The 24346-nt window shown below is 44.6% G+C and overlaps 2 protein-coding genes across 4 annotated transcripts in view; one reads left to right on the plus strand and one right to left on the minus strand.

Annotated features, from left to right (window-relative positions):
- The window catches only part of LOC113225865 (U4/U6.U5 tri-snRNP-associated protein 1), a 13352-nt gene extending 4776 nt beyond the window's left edge, over nucleotides 1-8576 (plus strand). The window contains exons 3-14 of one of the 2 annotated variants that reach the window (XM_026458318.1): nucleotides 2234-2385; nucleotides 3000-3162; nucleotides 3560-3665; nucleotides 3743-3877; nucleotides 3949-4062; nucleotides 6034-6237; nucleotides 6325-6453; nucleotides 6545-6632; nucleotides 6709-6848; nucleotides 6912-7067; nucleotides 7137-7661; nucleotides 7737-8576. In XM_026458318.1, the coding sequence (XP_026314103.1) occupies nucleotides 2234-2385; nucleotides 3000-3162; nucleotides 3560-3665; nucleotides 3743-3877; nucleotides 3949-4062; nucleotides 6034-6237; nucleotides 6325-6453; nucleotides 6545-6632; nucleotides 6709-6848; nucleotides 6912-7067; nucleotides 7137-7661; nucleotides 7737-7862 (2038 nt within the window). In that variant the 3' untranslated portion in view covers nucleotides 7863-8576. The remainder of the gene's footprint in view (nucleotides 1-2233; nucleotides 2386-2999; nucleotides 3163-3559; nucleotides 3666-3742; nucleotides 3878-3948; nucleotides 4063-6033; nucleotides 6238-6324; nucleotides 6454-6544; nucleotides 6633-6708; nucleotides 6849-6911; nucleotides 7068-7136; nucleotides 7662-7736) is intronic. The other variant, XM_026458319.1, reaches the window with a different exon arrangement.
- Nucleotides 8577-12706: 4130 nt separating this feature from the next.
- Nucleotides 12707-23988, minus strand: LOC113225863 (WD repeat-containing protein on Y chromosome). Of its 2 annotated transcripts, XM_026458316.1 has the most exons (12): nucleotides 23760-23988; nucleotides 23245-23436; nucleotides 22716-22827; nucleotides 22000-22157; nucleotides 18675-18851; nucleotides 18248-18427; nucleotides 17865-18104; nucleotides 17454-17706; nucleotides 16795-17380; nucleotides 16560-16732; nucleotides 13095-13306; nucleotides 12707-13022 (listed from the first exon to the last, which is right to left on the minus strand). In XM_026458316.1, the coding sequence occupies exons 1-12, from the start codon at nucleotides 23982-23984 to the stop codon at nucleotides 12822-12824; spliced, it is 2709 nt and encodes a 902-aa protein (XP_026314101.1). In that variant the 5' UTR covers nucleotides 23985-23988; the 3' UTR covers nucleotides 12707-12821. The 2 variants fall into 2 exon arrangements, with proteins under 2 accessions (XP_026314101.1, XP_026314102.1); XM_026458317.1 differs by lacking the exons at nucleotides 12707-13022; nucleotides 13095-13306 and adding an exon at nucleotides 13673-13822 and having other exon boundaries at nucleotides 16568-16732.
- Between the last annotated feature and the right edge of the window lie 358 nt (nucleotides 23989-24346).

Below are 24346 nucleotides of genomic sequence, written 5' to 3' on the forward strand. Positions count from 1 at the left end.
ATAGATCTTATTTAGTTTAAAATGAAACCACACCCAAAATGAAATTACACCCAAACTCACGAGAGAAATAAATGTAGGCCATACAAACATTTCTCCCGGCCCGGGAATCGAACCTGGGACCTCTGCGTGGCAGTCCGGCATGGTAACCGTTCGGCCACGGAGGCAGTTGTCAAAATCAAATAAAGATTCACAAAGAATTTCTTTTTTCGGCGAGTGCTGGTCCGCGGATTGGGTTTCGAAATAATCCAACACCGCCTCGTCCATGTCAGGATCATGAACACTTGGGCGACCTTCTGGCCTATCACCCCCAAAAGCAGGTCATCGAAGGAAATTGACAGCGTTCAGCTTCTGGTCTACCATCGATAAATCTCTCACGGTAGAGGTCGTGGACTTGGTCTAAGCATACGTCTATTGCTCCGACGCACAACATTATTTCATAAAATTTTGAATTACTTAGAAATGATTATTACTATTATTATTCCTGAATTCCACTACTATGATTATTCCGAAATTATTGAATACAAGATGTGGAAGAACAACACGGGATACCAATGACAGAATGACCGACAGCGTCAATATCCATTTCTTTTTATTAATCAAAAACAACACTGAAGGTTTGAATCTTATTATATAAAAATGTTTCTAATTTTAGAATACTATTTTTAATTAAAAATAAATTGAACATTAAATTTTCCCGCCATTTTCGACTAACTTTTAAGTGGTTGTATGAGATTAGTGATGCTAGAGCACGATGTTAATACCAATATCGACGAATTTTCGTATTTTTATTCATTTTTCATTAAAAAATGAAATTAATATAATTAGTCATAATTTTGAACAAAAATCAATGCCAATTTACTGTTTGATAGTAACTCTACGACCTTGAATTTCCACTGCACCTTTCGGTTACACCTGTATAGGTGGTTAACTTTGGACCTTTTTTTCGTGGTTTTTATATTAGACCTGTCATGTCATCTATTTGTTTGTCGGTCAATGGACTTAGTTGTTAATTAAAATTCAGCACAGTTTTTTTACTTTAGCTATAATGACGTTTATTTGAGGCAAATAATAAGATAGTGAAGTGGGCTTCTAATAATACTAGTCTAATGTCCAAAGCCTGAGGGATGTTGAACATTTCAAAGACTTTATTCTTATGATTTTGTATTTTATTATTTTGTTTCTATCTGAGATCAGTCCTTGAGCCATTCATAGGTCCGTGTTACAGTTTTAATGTGGTTTGATTTAAAGAGTCCTGTGACTTTTTTCTTCCTCTTTTCATAATTAATTTGTACTTTAAACATTGTACGCCCGTAGTGCGCAGATTGTAAGAACTGTAATTATGTTCATAAGACCTTAATATTCACCACATTCACACAATAAATGAATTCTATTCTATTCTATCAGTCATATTGAAATGACTCAAGCCATTCATACACTCATAGTCGACACTTTTATGTAGAGTGACAGTCATTACTTGTATTTTTGCTATGTCAGTATAATATCCCGTATGATAGATCAGGATCATATCGACTCATCCGTAGAACAAAGATCTATGTGCAAGACTAATTGTTCTCAGGACAGTACATTTCGTTCGTTCTTCTTCGCTGTGGATGTCAGGTCGACCGTTGTTCGATTTTATATTTCTGAAACGAAATAAGATATACAAATTCTTAAAACACCTTTACATAGGCCTTAATTTGAATAACGAAATTATTCTCCTAACGTACTTATTCTCTTTTCGCTATATAATCACAACGGACTCTGTTCTTCGGATGAGTCGATACAGTAATTTAACAAGCCTGAATTGAATCTTTTTGGTACGTGTGTAAAATGAGTCAAAGTTAAAAGTCAAATTATCTTTATTTCATAGGAAAGAAAATTACACGTGAAATCGTCGTACTGATTAAATTCTACTGCTCATTCGTAAAGCAGATTCCCATAAAAAGAATGAGAAAGATAAAGAAAAGATAAACCCCTAGTCTCTTTGGAAATATACATTTAAATACATTTATCATCATAATATTTAACTTAAACATCTTGGATCGAGACTAAACGGATCACTACCACGGATTTTCGTCGTCCACACACGCAGAAGCTGTATAAAGCTTTAATATAAAAGTTTTGATTCACTATAGTTTTAAACCTCGTAACGGCAAATTACATAATATAAGCATACATATAAGCGTCTATTATTTAATGAGTAATGCAACAAAAGTGCAATGTATCTGTCCAGCCATGAGCATGAGAGGCCTCGCGAGCGCGAGGCGTCACCTGTGGCGTCGTCGAGCGGCGCAGTGCAGGAGAGTCTCTCCATCGAGGAAACCAACCGCCTACGCGCTAAGCTGGGCCTCAAGCCGCTTGAGGTCACTGAGAAGCCTCCGGAGGGTAACTGTCGTGCTTTTTGAAATTTCATTCCTTTAAAACTAGGCCTGAAATTTAAGGATATAGTACTTACATATTGACATGTGGGTATCTTTTTTTCAAATATTGTTCATTTTACTAATTGTAATATTTTAATATTCAAATCGATAATATAATTAATGTAACTTATGAACAACTTGGAATGATTCTTCGCGTACTAGACCTTTCAGTAAAATATTTAGGTACGTATAAAATCTTACGTTAAATACTCGTTTGTACAATCGCTTTAGACTACCGACTACGAACCAGACACTTCTTTGTTGACTATGAGTACTATGGACTCTCTAATTAAAAACTTTAATATTTCTCGAATGTTCTACCGTACCAAAAATACATTTTATTGTTACCTATGTTCTACAAATTATGCCAAAAACACATTTATTCGGCACTCGTGTATGTTATACTCGTATAATAACAAATTGAAGACATCGTCATTGTTTCGATATCATTGATGAGTTACAAGCTAAAAGTGGAGGTTTGACAGAGGACCCCGTGAATACATTAGAACAATTGAAATCTCTTGACAGCTGGTTTAATTACTGTCTTCATTATCATTCTTTGTTTATGTCTTTTGAGAGAACCCAATCGAGATGCAACTGCATGTGCAGATGACGGCAAGCTCAAAGACGACTTGGGCGAGTTCTACCACAAGCCGGCGGCTAACCTGGCGGCGCAGCGGCGCGGCGAGAAGCTGCGCGAGCGCCTCGACGAGCGCCGCGAGAAACGCTCCATCGAGCACAAGTCAGTCGACATCACAGTACACTAAAGCTACATATTTTTTGTGTTCCTGTCCCTCGGAATAAATCATATTTATTATTTTGCAATATTCGCAAGTACGCAATTGATCGAACATAATTGCAACAATTGCATGTTTTGTTAAAAAAAACTAAATAATGTCATGTTCAGTTATAATTGAACTTAGTTAACACGTCCAGATCGAGGATCGCAACTATCGTTCAGAGTTTCCAAGAAGTAGTGTACAAAGCCGGTTGCCAGAATTGGCCGTTTACTCGTGTCTATTGATTTATACACTTCAATAGCTTAGAGTTACACCACACACACATACAAAGATTACTCTATAAAAGACCGGTGCCGTGCGGGCTCGCGAAAGGTATGTAAGTAATGCGCCAATGTGCAGGCTGCAGACGACGTTGCTGGCGGAGGGGTCGGACGACGAGGACGCCGACGCGTGGGTGAAGAAGTCCCGCGAAATGGAGAAGCAGAAGCGAGACGCCGCCAAGCGGGTACGTCGCGCCCGTCCGACCACTCGGACCGGCCGCGGAGGCGTCGCCCGCGAGTTGAGACCGCCGCGTTTGTGCAGGCGGCCATGCTGGACGAGATGGACGCCGTGTTCGGCGTGTCGGCGCTGCTGGCCGAGGAGCAGCGCCAGGCGCGCGCGGGGGCCTACGAGCCGGGCGCGCTGCGCGGCCTGCGCGTGGCCCACGACCTGGACGCGGTGAGGCCCGCCCGCCCCCAAAGCCACCTTTGGGCCCCCCGACCGCCCCTCACCGCGCCTTTGCCCGCCAGATCGGCGACGAGCGCGAGACGGTGCTGACGCTGGCCGACGAGCACGTGCTGGCCGACGACGCCGAGGACGTGCTGGTCAACGTCAACTTGCTGGACGACGAGCGCTACAAGAAGGTACCGAGTGCGGTTTTCTTAGCCGTGACGTGAACTCGCGTTTCGATATGCACTTTCTTCGGCAGAGGCGAGTTGAGCTTGCGCGAGCGCTGGTTATCATGTTGACACCGTGGATATAGAAAAAAAGGGGAGATATGGTGTGGGGGCGTGGTTCGCGTCAGGTGACACGCCACAAACATCGCCACAGTGACATGGCTATCGTTGTACATACAAGATCTCTCGTAAAACGTGAAAATGCCAAGTTGTAGCGATACACCTTGTAAAAATTGGAGTGAAAACAAAAATTTTAAAACCAGTGAGATAACATTCCACCGGCTATTTGCATTTTTAGTTACTATTTCTATTATTATTCAATGTTTTCTTTTTGTCTCCAAAGAAATTTCTAGACTCAAATATAGTGATGTTCATTTACGAAGACTGATGTTTATCGACAATAAATTTTTACTGAAATGTTTGAATTACTTACTACGATTTTTGTAATTACAGTCCCTAAAATATCGAAGCGAGAAGCATTCACGTTAAATTGATTTCTTTTATTTTATTATTATTATTATTATTATTACTAAACATTTTATTTCGAGTAACTTTAACACAACTCATATATCGGACAACTTTCAATTTCATGTCAATTTGGATGTTGCTGTGGCTTAAAGATAAATTTATGTGTTTTAGATTTTTAAGATATTTAAAGTCCATTTTACTCGTAGATTAATAGAGTATTTTTAATTTTTAAGTTTTTCCAATGAGTTCAAAATAAAAGAAGGTTGGATTGAAGCTGCAGGAAAACGAAAGATTGGTTTTCTTATTACTATTTCTGACTTTGTTTCAATTTCCACTTCCATTTCACTGGTTTTAAAATTTTTGTTTTCACTCCAATTTGTACAAGGTGTATTGCTACAACTTGGCATTTTCACATTTTACGAGAGATCTACAACGATCGCCATGTCGCTGAGGCGACGCGAACCACGCCCTCATACCATATCTCCCCTTTTTTTCTATATCTATGGTAGGACCACATCCCTCGTTGAGTAGCGTCAGTTTAAGGTTAACAATTCACGGAGCGGTTTTCATCCGCGCCCGGCGGTGCTGCTAGATAGCGGTTTTATTTCAATACTTACGACCCTGCAAGTTTGTGCTGGCACGTAGCTGCCGCGGTTGCGGGCACGAAACCGTTGCGATTGCGGGACGGACCGCGAAGTTAGTGGGAGTTAATTGCAAGTCGCGCGGTTAATAGAGAACTTACCCCGCGTGCTCCTGCGCCGCATTGCGCCTGAACCGACCGCCAAAGTGTGCGGGCGACGACGGCCGCCAAGCGCGCAGCTCATCGCGTCCTGCGCGGTTCTGCTAGTGCCCCGCCGCGGCGACCGCGAGCAACTCACCTCTACAGGCGTAAAACGCGCCGTGAAATTACCGCGTCTGCCGCGCGGTTCCGCGGCAGACGCGGGTGTAAACCGCTCCGTGAGTTCTTAGTGTAACGAAAAATGAAATTAGTTTCAACGCCTTTTAGTTTCAAGTTTAATTTTGTTAAATTTTAATATTGTTTTACGTCGTTTTCACGTTTTAAGCCCCACCCAATCAAAATCTTTAAGTTATGGTAGTAGATAATAGAGCGTAAAGTTTGAATTGCACACAAGCTAAAAAGTGGCGACATCGGCACCCGATCTTACATAGCGTCATTACATATCCCCTTTTTTCTATATCTATGATTGGCACCTTTCGAAACGGTGATTTTAAAAACTTCGAGTTTATCCCTTGAGAAGGGTTTTCAAAATTGACTCGTACCTTTCTGTGTCAATTAGCTATGACGAGTGGGGATGGAAACGATTTCGCGAGTGTTTCTTGTGTCTCGTGTAGGCGCGTGTCACTGAAAAGATTTTGTCGGACACGCTTTGGTCACAATACGTACCTTTAATGCGAGCTGATACGAAAACCCCAGTTCCAAAGTATTAACAGCTACTCCCCGATTGCCAGAACTTAGAAGAGCGTAAGAAAGCGATCGCGGGCTACCAGGCGTACGACGACGAGGCGGAGCTGGAGGCGGCCGCTCTGGGCTCGCACAAGCCCGTGCTGGCCAAGTACGACGACGAGATCGACAAGCACAAGAAGGACAAGAGCAGGGGCTTCGTCATCGGAGACACCGAAGCCATCGAGGCCAAGCGAATTCGCGACATGATGGTACTACTTTCCGGCCTTCGCGTCGTGATTCGTGGTTCGTTAACGCCAACCGGCTGTCGTCCGGGACTCACCGTATCGATGTTGCAGCGGCAGGAGCGCCTGCAGGGCGGCGTCAACAAGCGGCTGGAGAGTCTGCGCACGCCCGACTTGCAGATCGCGCAGGAGTACCTCAACGAGCACGAGATCCGGGCTCAGTTCAAGAAGCCCAAGAGGAAGGTCAGTACTTCCACCTCACCTCCTGCACTTTTTCTTTTGCTCCTTTTTACTTTTGAGACCGTCTCGGTCGTGAACGTGTCTCTCTGTGCAGGGTAAGATGCGCAAGAAGCCGAAGGACGAGCCGATCGACGTGGACGCCTACGAGGCCGGCGGCGGGCCGCTGCTCACCGACGACACGGGTCAGTCTTCGCCGGCGGAAACGACTCCGGGTCGGTGCAGCACCGTTTACGCTTTCGTTTTCGTCCGGCGTTTCAGAGGTGAAGCCGGACGCGTTGAGGACGGAACTGGCGGTCGACGACGAGGAAGTGGAGCCGGACAGCGAGCTGCAGATCGCCCTGGCCCGCGCGCGACGCCTGCGGCAGGCCGAGCGGAGGGCCGCCTTCAGGGTTCCCAAGGTGGGGCGGGTGCCGGGCGCGGGCGGCGGCGCGCGGGCGACGTCTGACCCGCGATCGCCGCAGGTGGAGGAGCTCCTCGAGGCCGCGGCGGAGGCGCCGCCGCGCGAGGAGCCCGAGGGCGCCATGGTGCTGGACGCCACGGCCGAGTTCTGCCGCACGCTGGGGGACATCCCCACGTACGGCCTCGCCGGGAACCGCGAGCACCGCGCCGAGATCCTCGTACGTGCGGCGGGCGGGTGAGTGCGGCGGCCCGGCGGGGACCGACCGACCGACCGACGACTGTCGCAGGACGCGGAGCCGGAGGCGGGCGCGGCGGAGGCCGCGGAGGGCGCGGGGGACGCGGGCGACGCGGGCGCGGCGGGCGCCTGGAGCCGCGTGGACGTGCGCCGCGAGCGGCCGGCCGCGCCCGCCGCGTCGGCGGGGCTGGACGCCGAGCCGCGCCTGGGCGCCGGCGTGGCGGGCGCGCTGCAGCTGGCGCTGTCCAAGGGCTACCTGGAGCGCGCGGGCGCGGCGCCGGCCCCGCGCTCGGCGCACCTGCACCTGCTGGCCGCCAAGCACTACTCCATCGAGGACAAGACCTACGGCGAGGACGACAAGTACGGCCGGCGCGAGCGCGGCGGCCACTCGGGCCCGCTGCAGGACTTCCGCGAGAAGGCCAACTTCCGCCCCGACATCAAGCTGGAGTACGTGGACGACGACGGCCGCCCGCTCTGCCCCAAGGAGGCCTTCCGCTACCTCAGCCACAAGTTCCACGGCAAGGGGCCCGGCAAGAACAAGCAGGAGAAGCGCATCAAGAAGGCCGTGCAGGAGGGGGTACGTACGACCGCCGCCGTCTCGCCGTCGGCGCCGCGACGCCTCGGCTCGCGTTGACCGTGTCCTTGTGCGCAGCTCATGAAGAAGATGTCCTCGACCGACACGCCGCTGGGCACGCTGCAGATGCTGCAGGACAAGCAGCGCGAGACGCACTCGGCCTACATCGTGCTCTCGGGCCAGAAGCGCGACCACGCCGCCTGACCGCCTCGGCTTCGGCTCGGGGCGAAGTCGCGACTGTAACGTCTCCAATGAAGTTAGAATTAGCGGGAGAGCAATAGTTGCGTGCGATATATTGCCCGACATCCACACCTTTTAAAAACATATTTTTTCCTTTATATCGGTTAACTTTCGCTAGTGATCGATTTTTATCGATTAATAATTCGCATCGGTCCCTATGTACCACTTGCACGCCAGATTCCTCGGCGCACAAGTGTGTACTACACGCCAACTCTGCAAGCGATTATTTCATTTAAAATCGGGACTTATCGTGTATAAAACATTTTTTTTCGGACGTGTTGCAAATTTCAACGTCCCGTGATCTCGAAGGGACTGAAAAAGTCGCAGACATCGTGAGTGTTGTGTGTCGGTCTAGACCCTAGTGGCCAAATAAATAATGAAGAAATTGTTGACACCCGCCTCTTCCGTCGCTTCAAGATCGTGGACTTCCCAACACTCCGAGAGGTAGAGGTAAATTGTTTTATACACAATTATGTCCCGATTTTTCAATCGTATCTAATGAATCTGCAAATGATGGCTTGTACGCCAGGTTATTATACTAAACAATCTAGGATGACCCCTGAGGGCGCGTTCCCACTAGGTCGTCACGTTTTATTTTTTGGACGACTGTCGTGTTTAGCCTGTTCCCATATCACGACTATCTGTCGTTGCCGATTTTTTATCGTTGAACGACTGTCGTGACTAGCTGTTCCCACTAGATCGTGACGACAATTTATCGTTTCACGACAGCCTCCTTGTCGTTTGCACGACAGAATCGTTTGATGCACTGCAGCCGCTTGTATGTTCTTTTGGAAGCTGGTAGTGTGTGTTCGCTCGAAACGGATGAAGACGAAATTTTAATAATATATTACTTTTTAAAAATGCGAAAGAGGTAGCAAACAAAGAAAAAAAAGTTTTGGGTACATCCAATGCTACTAAATAGAATTGCTTTAGGGTTATGTCAAATAGAATACGAAGTTATTTTCTTTTCGGTATTGTCAAAACCTGCTGCGACCAGAGATGGGCAGTGGGTTAAAACCCAATCAACCCGCCCGTGTTTTCACCAGGGTTTTACCCTAAGCGCCGAGTTTTAACCCATTTCTGCCCAAAATCGTGGGCAGAAACGAAGAGTACAGAATTTGGTATAATTCTAACACTAACAACATAATATACAATAACTTGTAACAAATTTGTGTATTTTTATTGCACGAAGAAGTCATCTCCACATAATACCCACCACCTGTCAATCCTGTGGATTCTCAATGAAGATCGATTCAAGTGCATACGATCTAACGATTTTTTTGTATCAATTTATAGATGAACTTTTCAAGCGAATCTATATGATAATAAAGCAACAAATATTTTGTAATAATATGTATAATTAAATTTGAACAAAACTCAATTCACAACAAATATAATAGTTTTTGCCCTCGATTTCGGGTTTTAACTCGAATTAAACACAGAGTCTTTTGAGTCGCCGGGTTAAAATGGGCGCTTGCCCATCTCTGGCTACGACCCAAAGCTACTGCAAAGCGAGCAAAGGGCGCGGAGTAACGTCGTTGTAACGATAAAAAATCGTGAACGATAGTTAATCGTGTCGTGCTGTATGTGAACAACTTCATTTAAATATACAAGCCACGACACTGTAAACTGCACGACAATCTGTCGTCACGACATAGTGGGAACGCGCCCTGAGACTTGACGTTTATCATAGGGATGAGGTAAATTCGTTAGATTTTTAGTTTCATTGAATTGATTTTTGAAGCATAGGTTTTGTCTATATTTTTTATTGATCATTGTCGCGTCTGATTTGTTAGTTATTTGTTTCTTGACTTTGTTTTGTTACAAATGTAACAAAATAGCCAAAACAAAAAAAAGTTGTTACTGAAAAGACTCAAAAAGATTTTCCTCAACAGTCAAGTGTGGTAATTTGTAGCGCGTCTACGCGATTATATTGATCGCGAGAAGCAAAATAATGGACCCCTCCTGCCTCTTATCTTGTATAGATGTATGGAGTGTTTTATATTGCATTGAAGGCATTGACCTACCAATAAATGGACATCGGGTCCGCGCTAAAAAGTGCGCACCTGTAGGGCGTTAAATCGCGCAATAGTCTTCGTTTGTTCGAGTGACAGAGCGGTTGTCAATCATGCAGTACCAATATATACAGTATAAAGAATAGTTAAAATTACTGCAGTAAAGTGTGAAAACAGGATTTTGTATCATATTGTCAATAAACAAATATATTGTGTTATCATAGTTGTCATATAAAAGTGTTATTTTGTACAGTTTTATAGTATTTAATTTATATATAACTGAATCGAAAATATAAATTACAAAAACACACGAAATAATGAAATAGCTAACTGTCCTTTTTCTACTCATTGCATGCGCAAAAGATGGAAAGAGACCCATTACGTCAGTTTCAAGAAGCTTATATAAACTTCTTGGTCATTTTCAATTGTTCGAACCACAAGCGATTGAAATATTTAGAACAAAGAAACTGTAGAGTTGCTTTGATTTTAATCCTATTTTTAAAATGATTTTTTTATCAAACGTTAGCAATAACTAACAAAATATTGTTGTACTCGTTACGGCATGGGATTACCTATCAGAAGTCAGAAAATACGTTGCCTGAAATAACATTAGCTCGAATTTTCATAATGTGTTTTTACGAAGATTACAAAACAAAAGCTAATTTTGTCTATGTAAAAAGCATCAAAATTACTCGAAAGCGTAACGGTTTTGTTATAAATCGGAATTACGGATATTTGAGTTTACGTTTACTTAGAATATCGGTACATTTCTTATAGTACACGCTTATTTTCACATAATTTGTAGTAATAATTGTATGGAGGTATCTGCCCAACTGTTTATTATACCTTTAAGTGAATTTGTACAAAATTCGACATAATAATATATATAAAAAAAATTATTAATATTTACGAGAAAGGCTATTCCATTACTCTTTGTGTTCAAGTAATTTTCAGTCGAAGCTAAATATGGTGCATTTTGTTACGTTTCCAGTAGAAGCTGAATATGGTGTTTTTGGGCCCTTAAATTGTTGTAAGCAAATTTAGGCAGTACTGCAATGACGTTACAATTTAAATTAAATGTTTTAGTTTTTTATATTTCGTTACATGTCACTATTGTATAAGTTATACACGTTTGTATAAGTTAACCTCGGACATTTTTTTCGTGGTTTATTAGACCCGATGTCCATTTGTTGGTAGGTCAATGATTGAAGGCATAAAACACTCCACTAAATTCAAATGCCATTTCAATTGATATTTTAATAAATTTGATACTGTTTGTATGATATTAATGTTTTTAATCTACATTATTACTAGTTGCTAATAGGACAAACTGGTGTACGCACTATATATTTATTCATTAAATTATCGAAAACTTTTTAACGATATACCTCATCTCTAGCAAATCCAGTCTAAAGACTTAACCTTTGTACGTTGTCATAACAATAAAATAAATTAATTTAATAAAAATATTTGTTTCTCTGCTTATTTCTCACTAATTTATGTTACTTTTACTTTAATTTTATGCATTTCTTTAAAATTACACTTAAAAGCGAGGCATACATAAAATAAGTAAATTAGTGGATGTCGTTACAAGGTTATATAATGTAGAATTTTGTGAAGTGTCACAGGGATAATTGTCGGAAATTTGTAGTATAATGTATAGTCTGTTTTTTAAGGCTCAAATAGAATGTCTGTAATGTAATTGTTATCAACCATTTCATCGATAGAGAACAGTGAATGTTATGATGTTCTAACGATTTTGGCTCACGAGTATCGAAATTAATTCGTAAATTAACAAAAAAATATATATTTTGGGCTAATAACGGCTTTCATAAATTTATTTCTATAAATGTGAACCTGGATGGGGGTTGACACCTATTAGGACATTATAGACAATAATAATAATTTATATACCTGCAAAGTTCGCGTATTAATTGCGTGAGCGTAACCAATATTCAGTCGATAGTCGACAGAATATTTGTCTATCGACTGCAATCACTAACTGCTTGTAAGTGGGCAACACTTGCAGAATGAACTGTCATTTGACGTGTAACATTTTGTTTGCAATAAATAATTTTAGAAATACCTAAGTTTTTTATTTGTACAATGGAAGAGGCGAGTTTCAGCAACACGTTTTATTACTCTAAATAAACGTAGGAAGGGTCGACGGCGGTGGAGGGCCGGTCGGCTCACTTGGGCTCGGCGCTGGGGCGGCGCTCGGCCGAGGCTTCGGCGCGAGGCTTGAAGTGGTCCACGTGCGCAGACAGCGTCTTCTTGGCCGCCAGGGTGCTCTGCTTCAGCCGCGTCTCGCGGACCAGCTCGGGCGTGGGCGGCCGCCGGACCGGCACCGTGGACGCCATACGCAGGTGGCAGTACAGGGGAATCTGCGACAGCCGGGCCGATCGTCAGCGGCCGCGGCGGGCGTCGGCGGCGGCGCCGGGGCGTCGTACCGTGGGCAGCGAGTCGTCCAGCGCGATGCGGTCCTGGCGGTCGGGCCTGCGCGGCAGCTCGAAGTAGCGGCCCAGCAGCGGCTCGGGCGCCGCGTGGCCGTACGTCTTGGTGCGCAGCTCGTGCTCCGTGATGTCGCGCAGGTGGTCCACCTCCGGCTGCCCCGGGACGAAGCGGTCCACGTACCCGCCGCGCCACACCTGCGGGCCGCGCGGGGTCAGCGGCCGCGCCCGCCGCGGGGCGCGGCCGGACGCCCGCTCACCTTGAAGGTGGTGAACGAGGCCACCTTCTTCACGTCGGGCGGGAAGCGCGTCACGTCCAGCGTCCACGGCGCGACGATGCCGCCCAGCGTGTTGATGTACTCGCCCGTCAGCCGCCACACGCGCACCGAGTAGTCCGCGCTGCCGCTGCGGGAGAACCACTGACGGTCGACGCGCGCTCCGCGGCTCGATCCGGCCGGTCACCGAGAAGGGGCTCGCCTGAGCACGAGCTTGTGCTCGTCGATGAAGGCCACGCAGGTGACGCAGCGCATGTGGGCGCGGTAGGAGCTGAGCAGCAGCGGGCGCGCCTGGTCGCGCACCGAGCGCTTGGCGCGGCCCTCGACGCGGTCGCGCCACAGGAACGGGAACTCCAGCCGCAGCGCCGGCATGCACACGTGCACCTGCCGCAGCGCAGCCTTAGCCCCTTGGGCCCCCGGCCCTTGCGTCCGCGGGCCCCGGCCGTCCGAGCGTACCTCCTCGTTCCGGCAGTAATTCTTCATGAGCCACACTTTGATGTACCCCACGGTGGTGCCGGTGAACAGGTAGTCGTTGGCGGCATCCGTGGCCATGGCGGACACGTAGTCGCCCGCTGTGTGGATGCCTTGGAAGGAGTCGCGCAGTCCGCCCGCCGGATGGTCCGACCACGCCTGGATCTGTCCGTTCTCCAGGCCCACCAGCAGTGACGCTTTGATGCAAAACGAGATTAAAGGTGCTTTTCCGCCGGCGAGGCGAGACGAGACGAGACGAGGAATGAAATTTGTATGTCAAATTTCAAATCTCTCCTAGCCCGTCTTCGGTGGGTACGGTCAGGATTGACGAGGATGGGCGAGACGAGAATTGAAATATTTGTTAAGTAATATTGAATTCTATTGCTGCCTGCATAGAGTATTATTCTGCAATGAAAACACAATATTTGGCTCAAGCTCGCGACTGCTCTTAATATCAATTGTGGAGTACGTACAATTTGAGATAAAAAAAAAAGATAGTTTCATCTGATTCTTCTTTCGCTAACATATTTAATAATAATAACTTACGGAACGTGTTACTTCACCCACGTATTTGTCGCTAGATGAATTGAACATCACTCAATCTTCACTATCCACTGTCACAGCGTGAGGTCGCCCGAGATCGCGATGACAAACGCGAGATTTCTTTTGAGAGATTATTCTTGTCTCGTTTCGCCTCGACGGTGGAAAACCACCTTAAGTGTATCGATACGCGTGTGCTTTTAAATATACTGCCGAAATTAGAACTACCAAATTCACAGATTAATAGCATTAGTGTTGTCATTGGGAATTAATATAACTACGACGAAGGAGCAGCTTTGTCGAACCGAGAACGCAACATAGGATTTTAGAGTAAAATCGTTAGCACGGAATTCAATATAAATCCCGAGATTAAACTTCCACGGCGTTTCGGGCGCTCTGCTACACTGAAACGTGTGGCGGTCGTGAATCTGCCGTGCGTTTCAGTGTGAACGCTTCGCGTCTTGTGTGGTCGGAGCATTAAAGAGGCCTGTAAGCGCATCCGAAGACAAGTTAATCTTGAAAAATTTAAATGTTTTTGTTGCCTAAAGGCCCATTTAGATGGAGAGAGTTTCTCGTCTCGAAGATACGATTATCGAAAGAATATAAAAAAACTTTCCTCGTCTAAACATTTGCGATTATCGACCGTCCACGTGAGCGATAATCTCCTCGCCTTTCAATATAACGTCTCCGTGTAAACAGAACTCGAAAGCAAAAATCGTATTTCGAGTTTCTGTGCCAGCCGTTTCTACCACGAGTGCAGCGCGCGAGGGTGTTTTGATTATCACTGCTTTTCTAAGACAAGAATTAATGGAACAAGAGCGAAATAAAAATTTCAAATAACGGTGAGTGAGTGAGTGCCTCTGTGGTCGAATATAGCGTGGGCAATATAGTATTTAGGGTGCTCTCGTAACGAATATGGCACTCCTTTCTAAATCCAGGATGAAAAGTCGTGCCCGCACTTTTCAAATAATGGCAAGTTGGGTATCGTTTTTGAGGTATTTGGGGGTGCTCATTACGAACATAGCATTTATTTCTAAATCCAAGATGGCCGACACGACTTTTCAAGTAAATGTACTTTTCAATAAACACTCCTCACTAACTCCCCACTCACTCCCCACTCACTCACCCACTCACTCACAACTCACTCACTCACTAACCACTCACACACTCACTCAGCCACTCACTCACTCACTCACCACTCACTGACTCACTCACCACTCACTCACTCACCACTCACTGACTCACTCACCCCTCACTCACTCACTCATCACTCACTCACTCACTCACCACTCACTCACGCACGCACTCACTCAGTCACTCACGCACTCACTCGCCCTATAAATTTATCATAATTGTCAGTTTTGTTTGTGTCAGTAGTTATAAAATTAAAAAAAAAATGATAAATGAAAATTATATTTCTATACAGTGCAATGAACTTAATCAGCAGTTTCAAATTTGAATGGTTTTTGCATCATTTTGATATATCCATAGTCATACCGCAGTAATCACTGAACTCAATTCTCGCACTCAAAACGGTTCGAACCGATTTGTACGATAATCGTATGAACTTGAAAAAATGTCATACGAGATCGTGTTTAGACAAGTCGAAAACTCGTAAGCAAGAATCTCCTTACTACATATTTCTCCGTGTAAACAGTCGAGGAGGCGATTAAGTTGCTTACGAGTCTCGTATGACATAATCGTAGGCGAGATTTTAGTTCTTGCCTGAATGTAAACATTATGATACGATAATCTTATGGCGATTATTGCTTACGAGAATCGCCTACGAGTTTTCGTTTCGAAGCGTGCGAGAAACTCTCCCCATCTAAATGGGCCTTAATACAATATCTTCTTTGAAAATATAGTATAATAAGTATCCTATCTAATCTAACAAATCTAATTTGTACTATTTAGTAGGTACCTACGTTTAAAAAAGTGTAGGTACTTTCATCAGAACAAAGTCGTAGCAATGTTAAAGGTGAGGTAATATTTGGTACTGAAAGTCGCAATTGTGATGTAACTGACATATCTAATTATGTTATAATTATTAATACAAAATCGAACACACAGAAAAAATTACTTCGATCCAAAACCGAATACCAAGACACGACACAAGTACATAGAAAAATTCGTGAGGTCCGCTAGTTCGTTCCGTGGCTTAGTTGGTATAGCGTCTGGCACGGTAAGCTAGAAGACGTCGGTTCGAATACAGCCGGATCGAAGGAATTTTCTCTGTGTGTTCGATCTTTGTATTAATAATTATAATACCTCATCCTATGTCAATTAAAATCTACAACAAACTCCCAGAATATTTAAAAACCGAAACAAACATAAAAAAATTCATAAAAACGTTGAAAGAATTATTAATCTCTAAAAGTTATTACGAAGTGAACGAATATTTCCAAGATAAATTATAATTAATGTCTGCCCCTCTCCCTACCAACTTTGCGATGCCTGTCAAGGTTCATGTGTATGTAAATGTATAAGTATATTCTTAAGTATATTTCTAGGACGACAACACATGTAATGCACTTTTAAATAAATAAATAATAAACTAGTGGAGTAATTTCACAAAAAACAATTGAATATCAGTTCAATAAAAATTCAAAATATGTTAAAAGCTGCTAACTGCCCTTTTCCCACACATTACACGCGCAAAAGAAAGAACAAGATCAATTATGTCAATTACAGTTGTCGGGATTACCACACACAACACAAACGCAATATTTAGAACAAGGCGATGGGATTCTTTAGAGGCGCTTCGATGTTAAACTTTTAAAAGGTTTAAACATCGCGTAGACGGCGCGAGGTGGTTTCAAAAAGAATTTCGACCCAGTGCGTGAGGCGATCGTGACGCGCGGCGTGTCTCCGTAGAGCAACGAACCGCGCAAAGCGAGAGGTGGTACTGACCGACGTACATGTGGAAGGGGCGCGTCTCGAGGTAGATCATGCAGTGCACGGCCAGCTGGCGCATGTGCATGGCGCGCGACGGCACCTGCACGGAGGACACGCGCCGCGCGCGCGCCTTCTCCACGGCCGACGACTGGTCCACGGCGGCGTCGCGCCCGCCGCGGTCCACGCAGCTGCAGCAGGCGGGGCTCGACTCGGCTCGACTCGGCTCGGGCGCGGCCGGCGCGGCACTCACCTCGGGCGGCGCACGGACGAGCGGCGGCGCGCGTCGTGCGAGCCGCCGGCGCCCTGCCGCTGCTGCTGCTGCATGTCCCGCTTGCTGTAGTGCATCTTGATGCGCAGCGTGGGGTCGGTGCACGAGAAGCGGCGGTAGGGCTGCCCCGTCTCCAGCTTCCAGAAGATGAGCTCGGAGTTGTAGGAGGCCGTGGCCAAGGACAGCGGCGAGCGCACGGCCGCGGCCAGCACGTCGTCGGAGTGGCGCGTGTCCCAGGGCTTGCCCTTGCCCGTGCCGCTGGCCGCGCCCGTGACGCCGGCCTCGAACTCGGTGACGTGCCGGTCCCAGCCCACCGAGAAGATGCGGCCGGCGCCGCTCTCGCTGCCCTCCACCCAGAACACGCCCGTCACCTCCATGTTGTGCTCGATGCTCATGTTGCGCAGGCACTCGCCGTTGTTGAAGTTCCACATCTTGAGCGTGCCGTTGCGCGCGCCCGTCAGCAGCAGCTGGTCGTTGGGGTCGAAGCACGCCGCGGTGATCTCCACCGGGATCAGCTCGCCGTGCAGCATTCGGGTGTGCGCGTCGCGCACCATCATGTTGCGCTTGCCTTAACATGCGGCATGCGACTTAACATTGCGGCCTACGTCGCTTCGCCAGAAATCGTCCGAATCGAACTTTACCTGTGATAGGATCCCAGTTGAAAATTATGCTGTCCATTCCGCACGTGACGACCACCTTGAAAAGCGGATTGTACAGGATCTTCGAAACGGCGCGCGAGTGCGTGAAGCCGTCCGTGTGCTTGGGATTGAGCTGTTCGTTGAGCACAATGATAGCGATCTTGATAGCGCCCAGTATGAAGTCACGCGTCGCAGGGTTGTACACCGCTGTGATCGGAGTACGCTCGCCCACTTGCGACGGGATGTCGATGTACGTCTGCCATACGACACGTTGTGTAGTTTGTAGTGCAATTACTCAGATGGGTCGAAATACAGTCGTATTGGTTGACGACGGCACGCGTTACACGATGAAATACGTTTTCTTGTTAATAAATACATTTAAAAAAGATTAAAAAGTTATATTCATTGAGTTACCTGTATACAGACTTGTCCGGACACGTCCCAGACCTTGATGACGCGGTCACGTGACAGCGAATATAGTAGCTGTCCGGTGACGTTGCGCTGTAGCACCAGTGAGATGATGCCGGCATGGTGACCCATCAGCAACGCATTTGCCTTGGACGGTACGAATGGATTCCAAATTCGGATGTTGCAATCCGGCCCGCCCGTCACTAGCAGGTGCTGTTCCTCGTCGATCACGAAGCATTGTATTCCCTACACCATCGCTACTCAGTCAAGCAGTTTTCATAGCTTTAATGGAAGTGAATTATTAGCGGTTAAGAATGAACAGTACACCTTTAAAGATGTGACCGAACATACGTAATTTTTTTCGTCATAAGCAATAATCTTAGTTGTACCTTATCGCAGCGAAACATGTTATGAGTCTTGGAGCCCTGAATGTCGCACATGAGCAGCGAGTCGACTGAGGTGGAACAGGAAACGATGCAATGCAGCGACGCGTAGAAATAAACCTGCCGCACCCACTCGTTGTGCACGCGGATGAACTCCACCAGCTGCATCGACGGCAGAAGCCGCGGCTGCACGTGCCGACTTATGCTTAAGTTTCTTATAATCTGCTTATAATTTGACCCTTTCATGGATTGGTCGGCTCGAAAATAGAAAATTGTTGATCCATGAATTATCTATAGCCTTAGGGTCAAGCACAATCTTGTCCTATCCAGCCACAGCCATATATCTAGATATATGTTTGTGTATCCTGCTGTATCTACGTTTTCTTTTCATTTATATATTCATACGTATGTATAAAAAGTAAGTGTCGGGTACCCTTTTTTGCAAATCGACGTGGCGTAATTGAGTTAGCGCTCGCGACGCCTGACTTTGGAAGGGCCCGCGCATGACGGGAGAGAAAAGCAGCACGCGGACGTTGCCGCCCACATCACCGCAGATCACCATGCAACGCTCGCTCTCATCCTTGTGGAAGTAGTAGTACAGCGAACAGATCTAATACAACAACAGTCGCCTTTCAAACGGGGCGATTTCTTCCACGTTCTCCAATCATATTTTTTTCGGTCACTTTTTTTGTTACTTGTAAAACTGTAAGAAGTTTATCGCCGGCCGCATATTGCAGAGTAAGGGCTTAATAGGGTGAAGGCTATAAGCAATACCTACACAGAATTAAGAGTAGAAGGCTAAATGAGAGTAACTAAAGCGCAGGCCACACCGCGAACGAAGCTAAGTTCATGTAGTCGGGGCATCTATTCGTACTTCGGCTCACACCGCAAACTAAGCTATCAGAGCTAACTAAACCAATACAACGATCGCGCTAAAAAAGCTATGTCAAATACCTATGTCGCCATTCACCATCCCGGCATCACGTATCCATAATGTAGCACAGCCTTTTCCAAAGTGGGCGATAACGCCCCCTCGTAGCCGCTGCAGGCTTAAAGAATAAGAGACCCAGAAAAAAAATGGGGGCGTTGTGTAGAGGCTTAGGGGGAGATTTGTAATTTCATCTAGGAAGACTCTTAGGGTCGTATTCTAGAACTCTACACAATGCTGAAGTCAGGATTGCAATTGAAACACAAGCACTGGAAATACGACCCTAACAGCAGGGACTTGAGTATGATTTCTAGTGCTTTAAACCATACCCAAATCCTGGCTTGAGCATTGAGTAGAGTTCTAGAATACTACCCTTAGACACCGACCGAGCTCTCGACTCTCGACTACAACTTGTGAACCTCAACTAATATTAATTAAGAGATTGCTCAAACTAACTCGGTTCGATATTTCTCTCCGTGTTCATATAATATCTGTCCTGTTTTATTGAATAAATAAAATAAAGATCATGTCAATCGGTCGCTCCTTTTCGAAATGAAAGTAGACACAAACAAACAAATGAAAAGGCAACAGACACCGTTTCGCGTTTTAATAGTTATTAGTATTCCAAGATAGGTAATTTTCGTAGATAATAAACCGCGGGCAATCATGTTTTAACAAGTTTTTGTTAAATAACCCGATTTGTGCATTCCTGTATCAATCGGCTGGTTAATAGAATACTTGTTCTTACTTGTTGAGTACGATTGAGCGTCGAATGAGATAAACGAGTTTATGCATGTTTGTCGTATTCCTGTCATGTCGGTGCGTACTGCGTACTACTTATGCAATCCTATATAAACAACGTAATATTTATTTTATTTTCATTTGCGGTTTCGCGCGTAATAGATAAGCAGTACTTAAGCTCAACACTTACTTACGTATTTCTCAAAACAAAACAATGTCGGAAGTAAAAAAGAAGAGACGGCAATACTGTGCGGAATATATTAAATTCGGATTCATTGAACAGCCCACAAACCCGTCGTCGCCTTTGTGCCTTCTATGTCTAAAAATATTTTCGAATGAAGCAATGAAGCCTTCAAGATTGCAAGATCATTTGAATAAAATGCATCCAGATAAGAAAGACAAGAATGTAGCATATGTTCAAGACCTAGAGAAGAAGCATAATACTCAGCCAAGTGTAGCAAAACTCTTATCGGCGGCTGCTAAGCAAGATGACGACGGATTTCGAGCTTCGTACAATATCTCTTTGTTAATTGCTCAAAAAGGCAAACCACACAACATCGGAGAAGAGTTAATTTTGCCAACAATAAAGGAAGTAATTAATACTGTGTTTCATAAACCGGCCGCAGATATTATCCGAAAAATTCCTTTAAGTAATAATTCTGTGCAAAAACGTATTGATGAAATGGTTGAAAACATTGAAGAATCATTGTGCAATCATCTGAGGACTAGTCAATTCTCAATTCAGCTCGATGAGTCCACTTTACCAACGAATGAAGCATTGTTACTGTCTTACGTGAGGTTTATTAAAGATGAGAAAATATGTGAAGAACTATTGTTTGCTAGAAATTTGGAGACCGATACAAAAGGCGACACCATATTCAATACATTATGATAGAGTTCTTGGAAACTAAACATACAGAATAGCGCAACAAGCTCATTACATCAAAGAATGATATATTACATGACAGACCTGTATAAATTGTTCAACGACATGAATCTCCAACTGCAAGACGATGAACTAAATTTAATTAAAACAAAAAATGTCGTTGCTGCTTTCGCAGCTAAACTGCTTCTACACAAAAAGAATATGGGCAGACGTGAGTTTCATAATTTTCCGAATTTATCAGTATCCTGCAGCAACGACGACTTGTTTGCCTACTGCCAACATTTGGAAAACCTCCACATTGACTTCACCGAACGATACCGACATTTTGAACTTGGAAATACCAGACTGGGTGTTGGATCCGTTTTCAAATGTCAACACAGCAATATCACCTCAGCTGGAAGAAGAACTTATAGAATTGACAACGCACGAGAAAATAAAAATCTAGTTCAAAAATGGCTACCAAGAATTTTGGCTACAAAAATTGATCCCGCAATTGTACCCTGGATTGTAGTCAATCGTTCAACGATTCTTGATAGCATTCCCATCGTTATATTTGTCTAAACGTAGTTTTGGTGCTGCTTACTAAAAAGAGTAATCGTTTGCAAGAACGTGGTGACTTGCGGCTGTTATTGGGTAAATTGGAACCTGATGTCAACAAACTTATTAAACAGCATCAAATTCATCCTTCACATTAGTTTTTTATATTAGAATCGATTATGTTTGTTTTATTTTGAATAAAAGATACTTTGTCTGAATACTATAAAGTTGCGTTTCAATAATCGTTCTCATTGGCAAGTGTAGCCCGTAAGAGTTAACTTGAGACCTGACCGCCGTTGTGTACTACCTACTGCGCTCAGGTCTCAAGTTAACTCTTGCGGGTTATAGTAAAAGTCTCGTTTAGAATGAATGTTTAATCTCTGCTAATATAGCTCACAATAATTTACTAAATTTGAAGTTATAGTTGTTTTTAAGCAGGTGAAAAAATGGGGGTGCTAAAAAATTTATTCTCAAACTGGGCAGTAGACAAAATAAGTTTGGGAACCCCTGGTGTAGCACGTTACTACTTAGGGATTACGTATTTTCTTAAATTAGCTTTGCATACGTGAGGTAAGGTAAGTTGGCTCATTGACTTGGCTTGGCTTTGTTCGCGTTGTGGCCTACGCTTAAGAAAAAATGAGATCAAAACGCATGTAAGTAGGTCACCATGTACTCCCAGCTAGTAATGATGATTTTGAGTGTGAAGGTGTTAGCGGTGCAGTCATAGAAGCGCAAGTCGCGCTCTGTTGAGCTGGTGCATATGATGTTCACGTCCGGCATGCAGACCATATCCGTCACCCACGTCGTGCGCACCTTCAGCTGGGCTGCCGAACAACGATTACTAACCAACTACTTAAACAGTACCTTCTACTCTCAACAAAATTATGTAACGGTATTAAATATTGAGGTGATGGGTGCCAACCACCAATCGCACCCATTGCCTGAGACGACCTATCGGCACGCTGATAACTATTGCTATCGATCATTTTGAAAGACCATCAGCAAGTAATGTGGTCTTCAAAAAAAAACAACATCTGAAATTGTGCTGAATTGTTGTTAATCGTTATCGATTTAGACGTTCTCGAGTGTTCAATGACAAATAATCAAGTTGATTCAACTGATATGGGATCATTGACCTACCAGCAAAGTAGGTAGGTCAATGTGTGGGATTCAAATTTTGATTGTAAGCTTTTATTTGAGTCTAATTCTTAACAGAAAAACTCTGATTTTAACCATTATAGTAGGCACGTACAGTCAACAGCACATCAAACTATTCACTTTTGTTCGAATATCGCCTCTAGTGCAATACGGAACAAGATCCGTCAATGTTTAGCTTGTGTGTGTCGTCCGTACCTAGAAGAGGCATTAAGCAAACGACTAACGGCTAGAAGAAAAGGCGTAGCGTAGCGGCGTCATGGTGAGCGTCCACCATCGGATCATACCGTCGCGGCTGGCCGTCATGTAGTTTCCCAGCATCATGTCCACTGTGCGGTCCTGCGCATCACATCACTCTTGTTACAATATAAATAAATAGTAATAATAATAACGCACACACTCAACATAGCCGCGCACTAGGGAAACCCTGTGTCGCGGGTGTCATGGACACACACGTAGACAACCACAAATTACACCCAAACTCACGAGAGAAATAAATGTAAGCCATACAAACATTTCTCCCGGCCCGGGAATCAAACCTGGGACCGTTCGGCCACGGAGGCAGTTAAATAGCTCGCATGTTCAATACCTTTACCACGTGTTATTTATGTGCGGATGAGAAGCAGCAGTTTTGAAAAAAATCTTACATAAACTATATTATACTATCGATTCAATTACTATAGTTCAATTCCTAACCTGCCTTGTTTAAAAAAATCTCGTGTTACTAATCAGCAACTACTTTACAATAAAATTAACCTTGGCAATATCGGGGCAGAAGCAGACCCGGGAAATGGGATGGCGGTGCATGGAGCGGATGACCTTGGGCAGACCCAAGATGGGCGGTTCGAGCGACTCGCGCTGGTTCTCGGGATCGTTGGCGATAAAGCCCAGCTGCAGATGCGATACCAGCTCGTCCCAAGTGATCGCGCCGTCGCGATTCGTGTTTATCTGAATTGCGATGTCATTTTGCGATCACCAGCGGCTAAAACTCAATTGGCGGCTAGAGATCTTGTAAGTAGTGGTATTTTTAATTGCAACTCGGCTATAGCATTGTAAGTTTACTTATGTTAGCGTTATAGTAGAGTGCTTTAAGTACAAGTGAGCGTTTTGATTAAGCTAATAAGTTTAATAATAAATTAAAGTGAGGATACAGGTCAAGAGTCTCATGCTCAGCTTGACACTTAAGCCGTAAAATCAACTCTATGATGCTTGAGATAAGAACGGTCCAAAGTTTAAAGTGTCAAGCTTGATGTGCTCTTAAGTGTTGTAACCTTCATAAATAGAATTTTGAACTCTTCTTCGTCGTACTCCACATTGAACAAGTTACGTAAAAGTCCGCGGAACTCATCAGGGAAGAGTTTGCCTTGATAAGCTTCAGTGAAGCATTCGTGCAGTTTGGCCATGTCCACCATGGTGCAGCGTTCGTGCAGCGGCGGATTAAGGTATCGCACACGCGTGTGCGAAACGCTCACGTCCGACCGCGACGACAGGGACATCAGCGACCTGATCTCACTTCCACCACCTAATCTTGACATCTTGATTATAAAAGTACACTCGGTAAATAATAAAAATCTATCCTCTACGGGAAATGTTTAGCTATAAACAATCATAAATGTCAATTTTGATGTGTTATTTGAAAACTCCGCGAGAGTTTATTTCTTGTATAGATTACGGAAATAATGATATTTTTAAACCTTCCTCCTTACGAAAACGATGAAAAAGATGAAGAAAAATGTTAATCAATTTTTTACAATAGTAACATTTTCCTTATCAAAATATTTACATGTACTTGTTCCTTTATTTTTCTTTCCATCCTCTAGATCAAAAATCGATGGGGCCTTAACATTTTAAAAGGAGA

This window comes from Hyposmocoma kahamanoa, unplaced genomic scaffold (genome assembly GCF_003589595.1).
Source record: "Hyposmocoma kahamanoa isolate Upper Pololo Valley unplaced genomic scaffold, ASM358959v1 179, whole genome shotgun sequence".
Lineage (NCBI taxonomy): Eukaryota > Metazoa > Arthropoda > Insecta > Lepidoptera > Cosmopterigidae > Hyposmocoma > Hyposmocoma kahamanoa.

Coding starts and splice junctions, on each gene's coding strand:
- LOC113225863 (XM_026458316.1), bottom strand. CDS start 23,984: ATGTCCCTGTCGTCGCGGTCGGACGTGAGCGTTTCGCACACGCGTGTG. Junction 23,437..23,759: donor TCAAAATTCTATTTATGAAG/GTTACAACACTT, acceptor ATCGCAATTCAG/ATAAACACGAATCGCGACGG. Junction 17,381..17,453: donor CAACTGGGATCCTATCACAG/GTAAAGTTCGAT, acceptor CCGCATGTTAAG/GCAAGCGCAACATGATGGTG.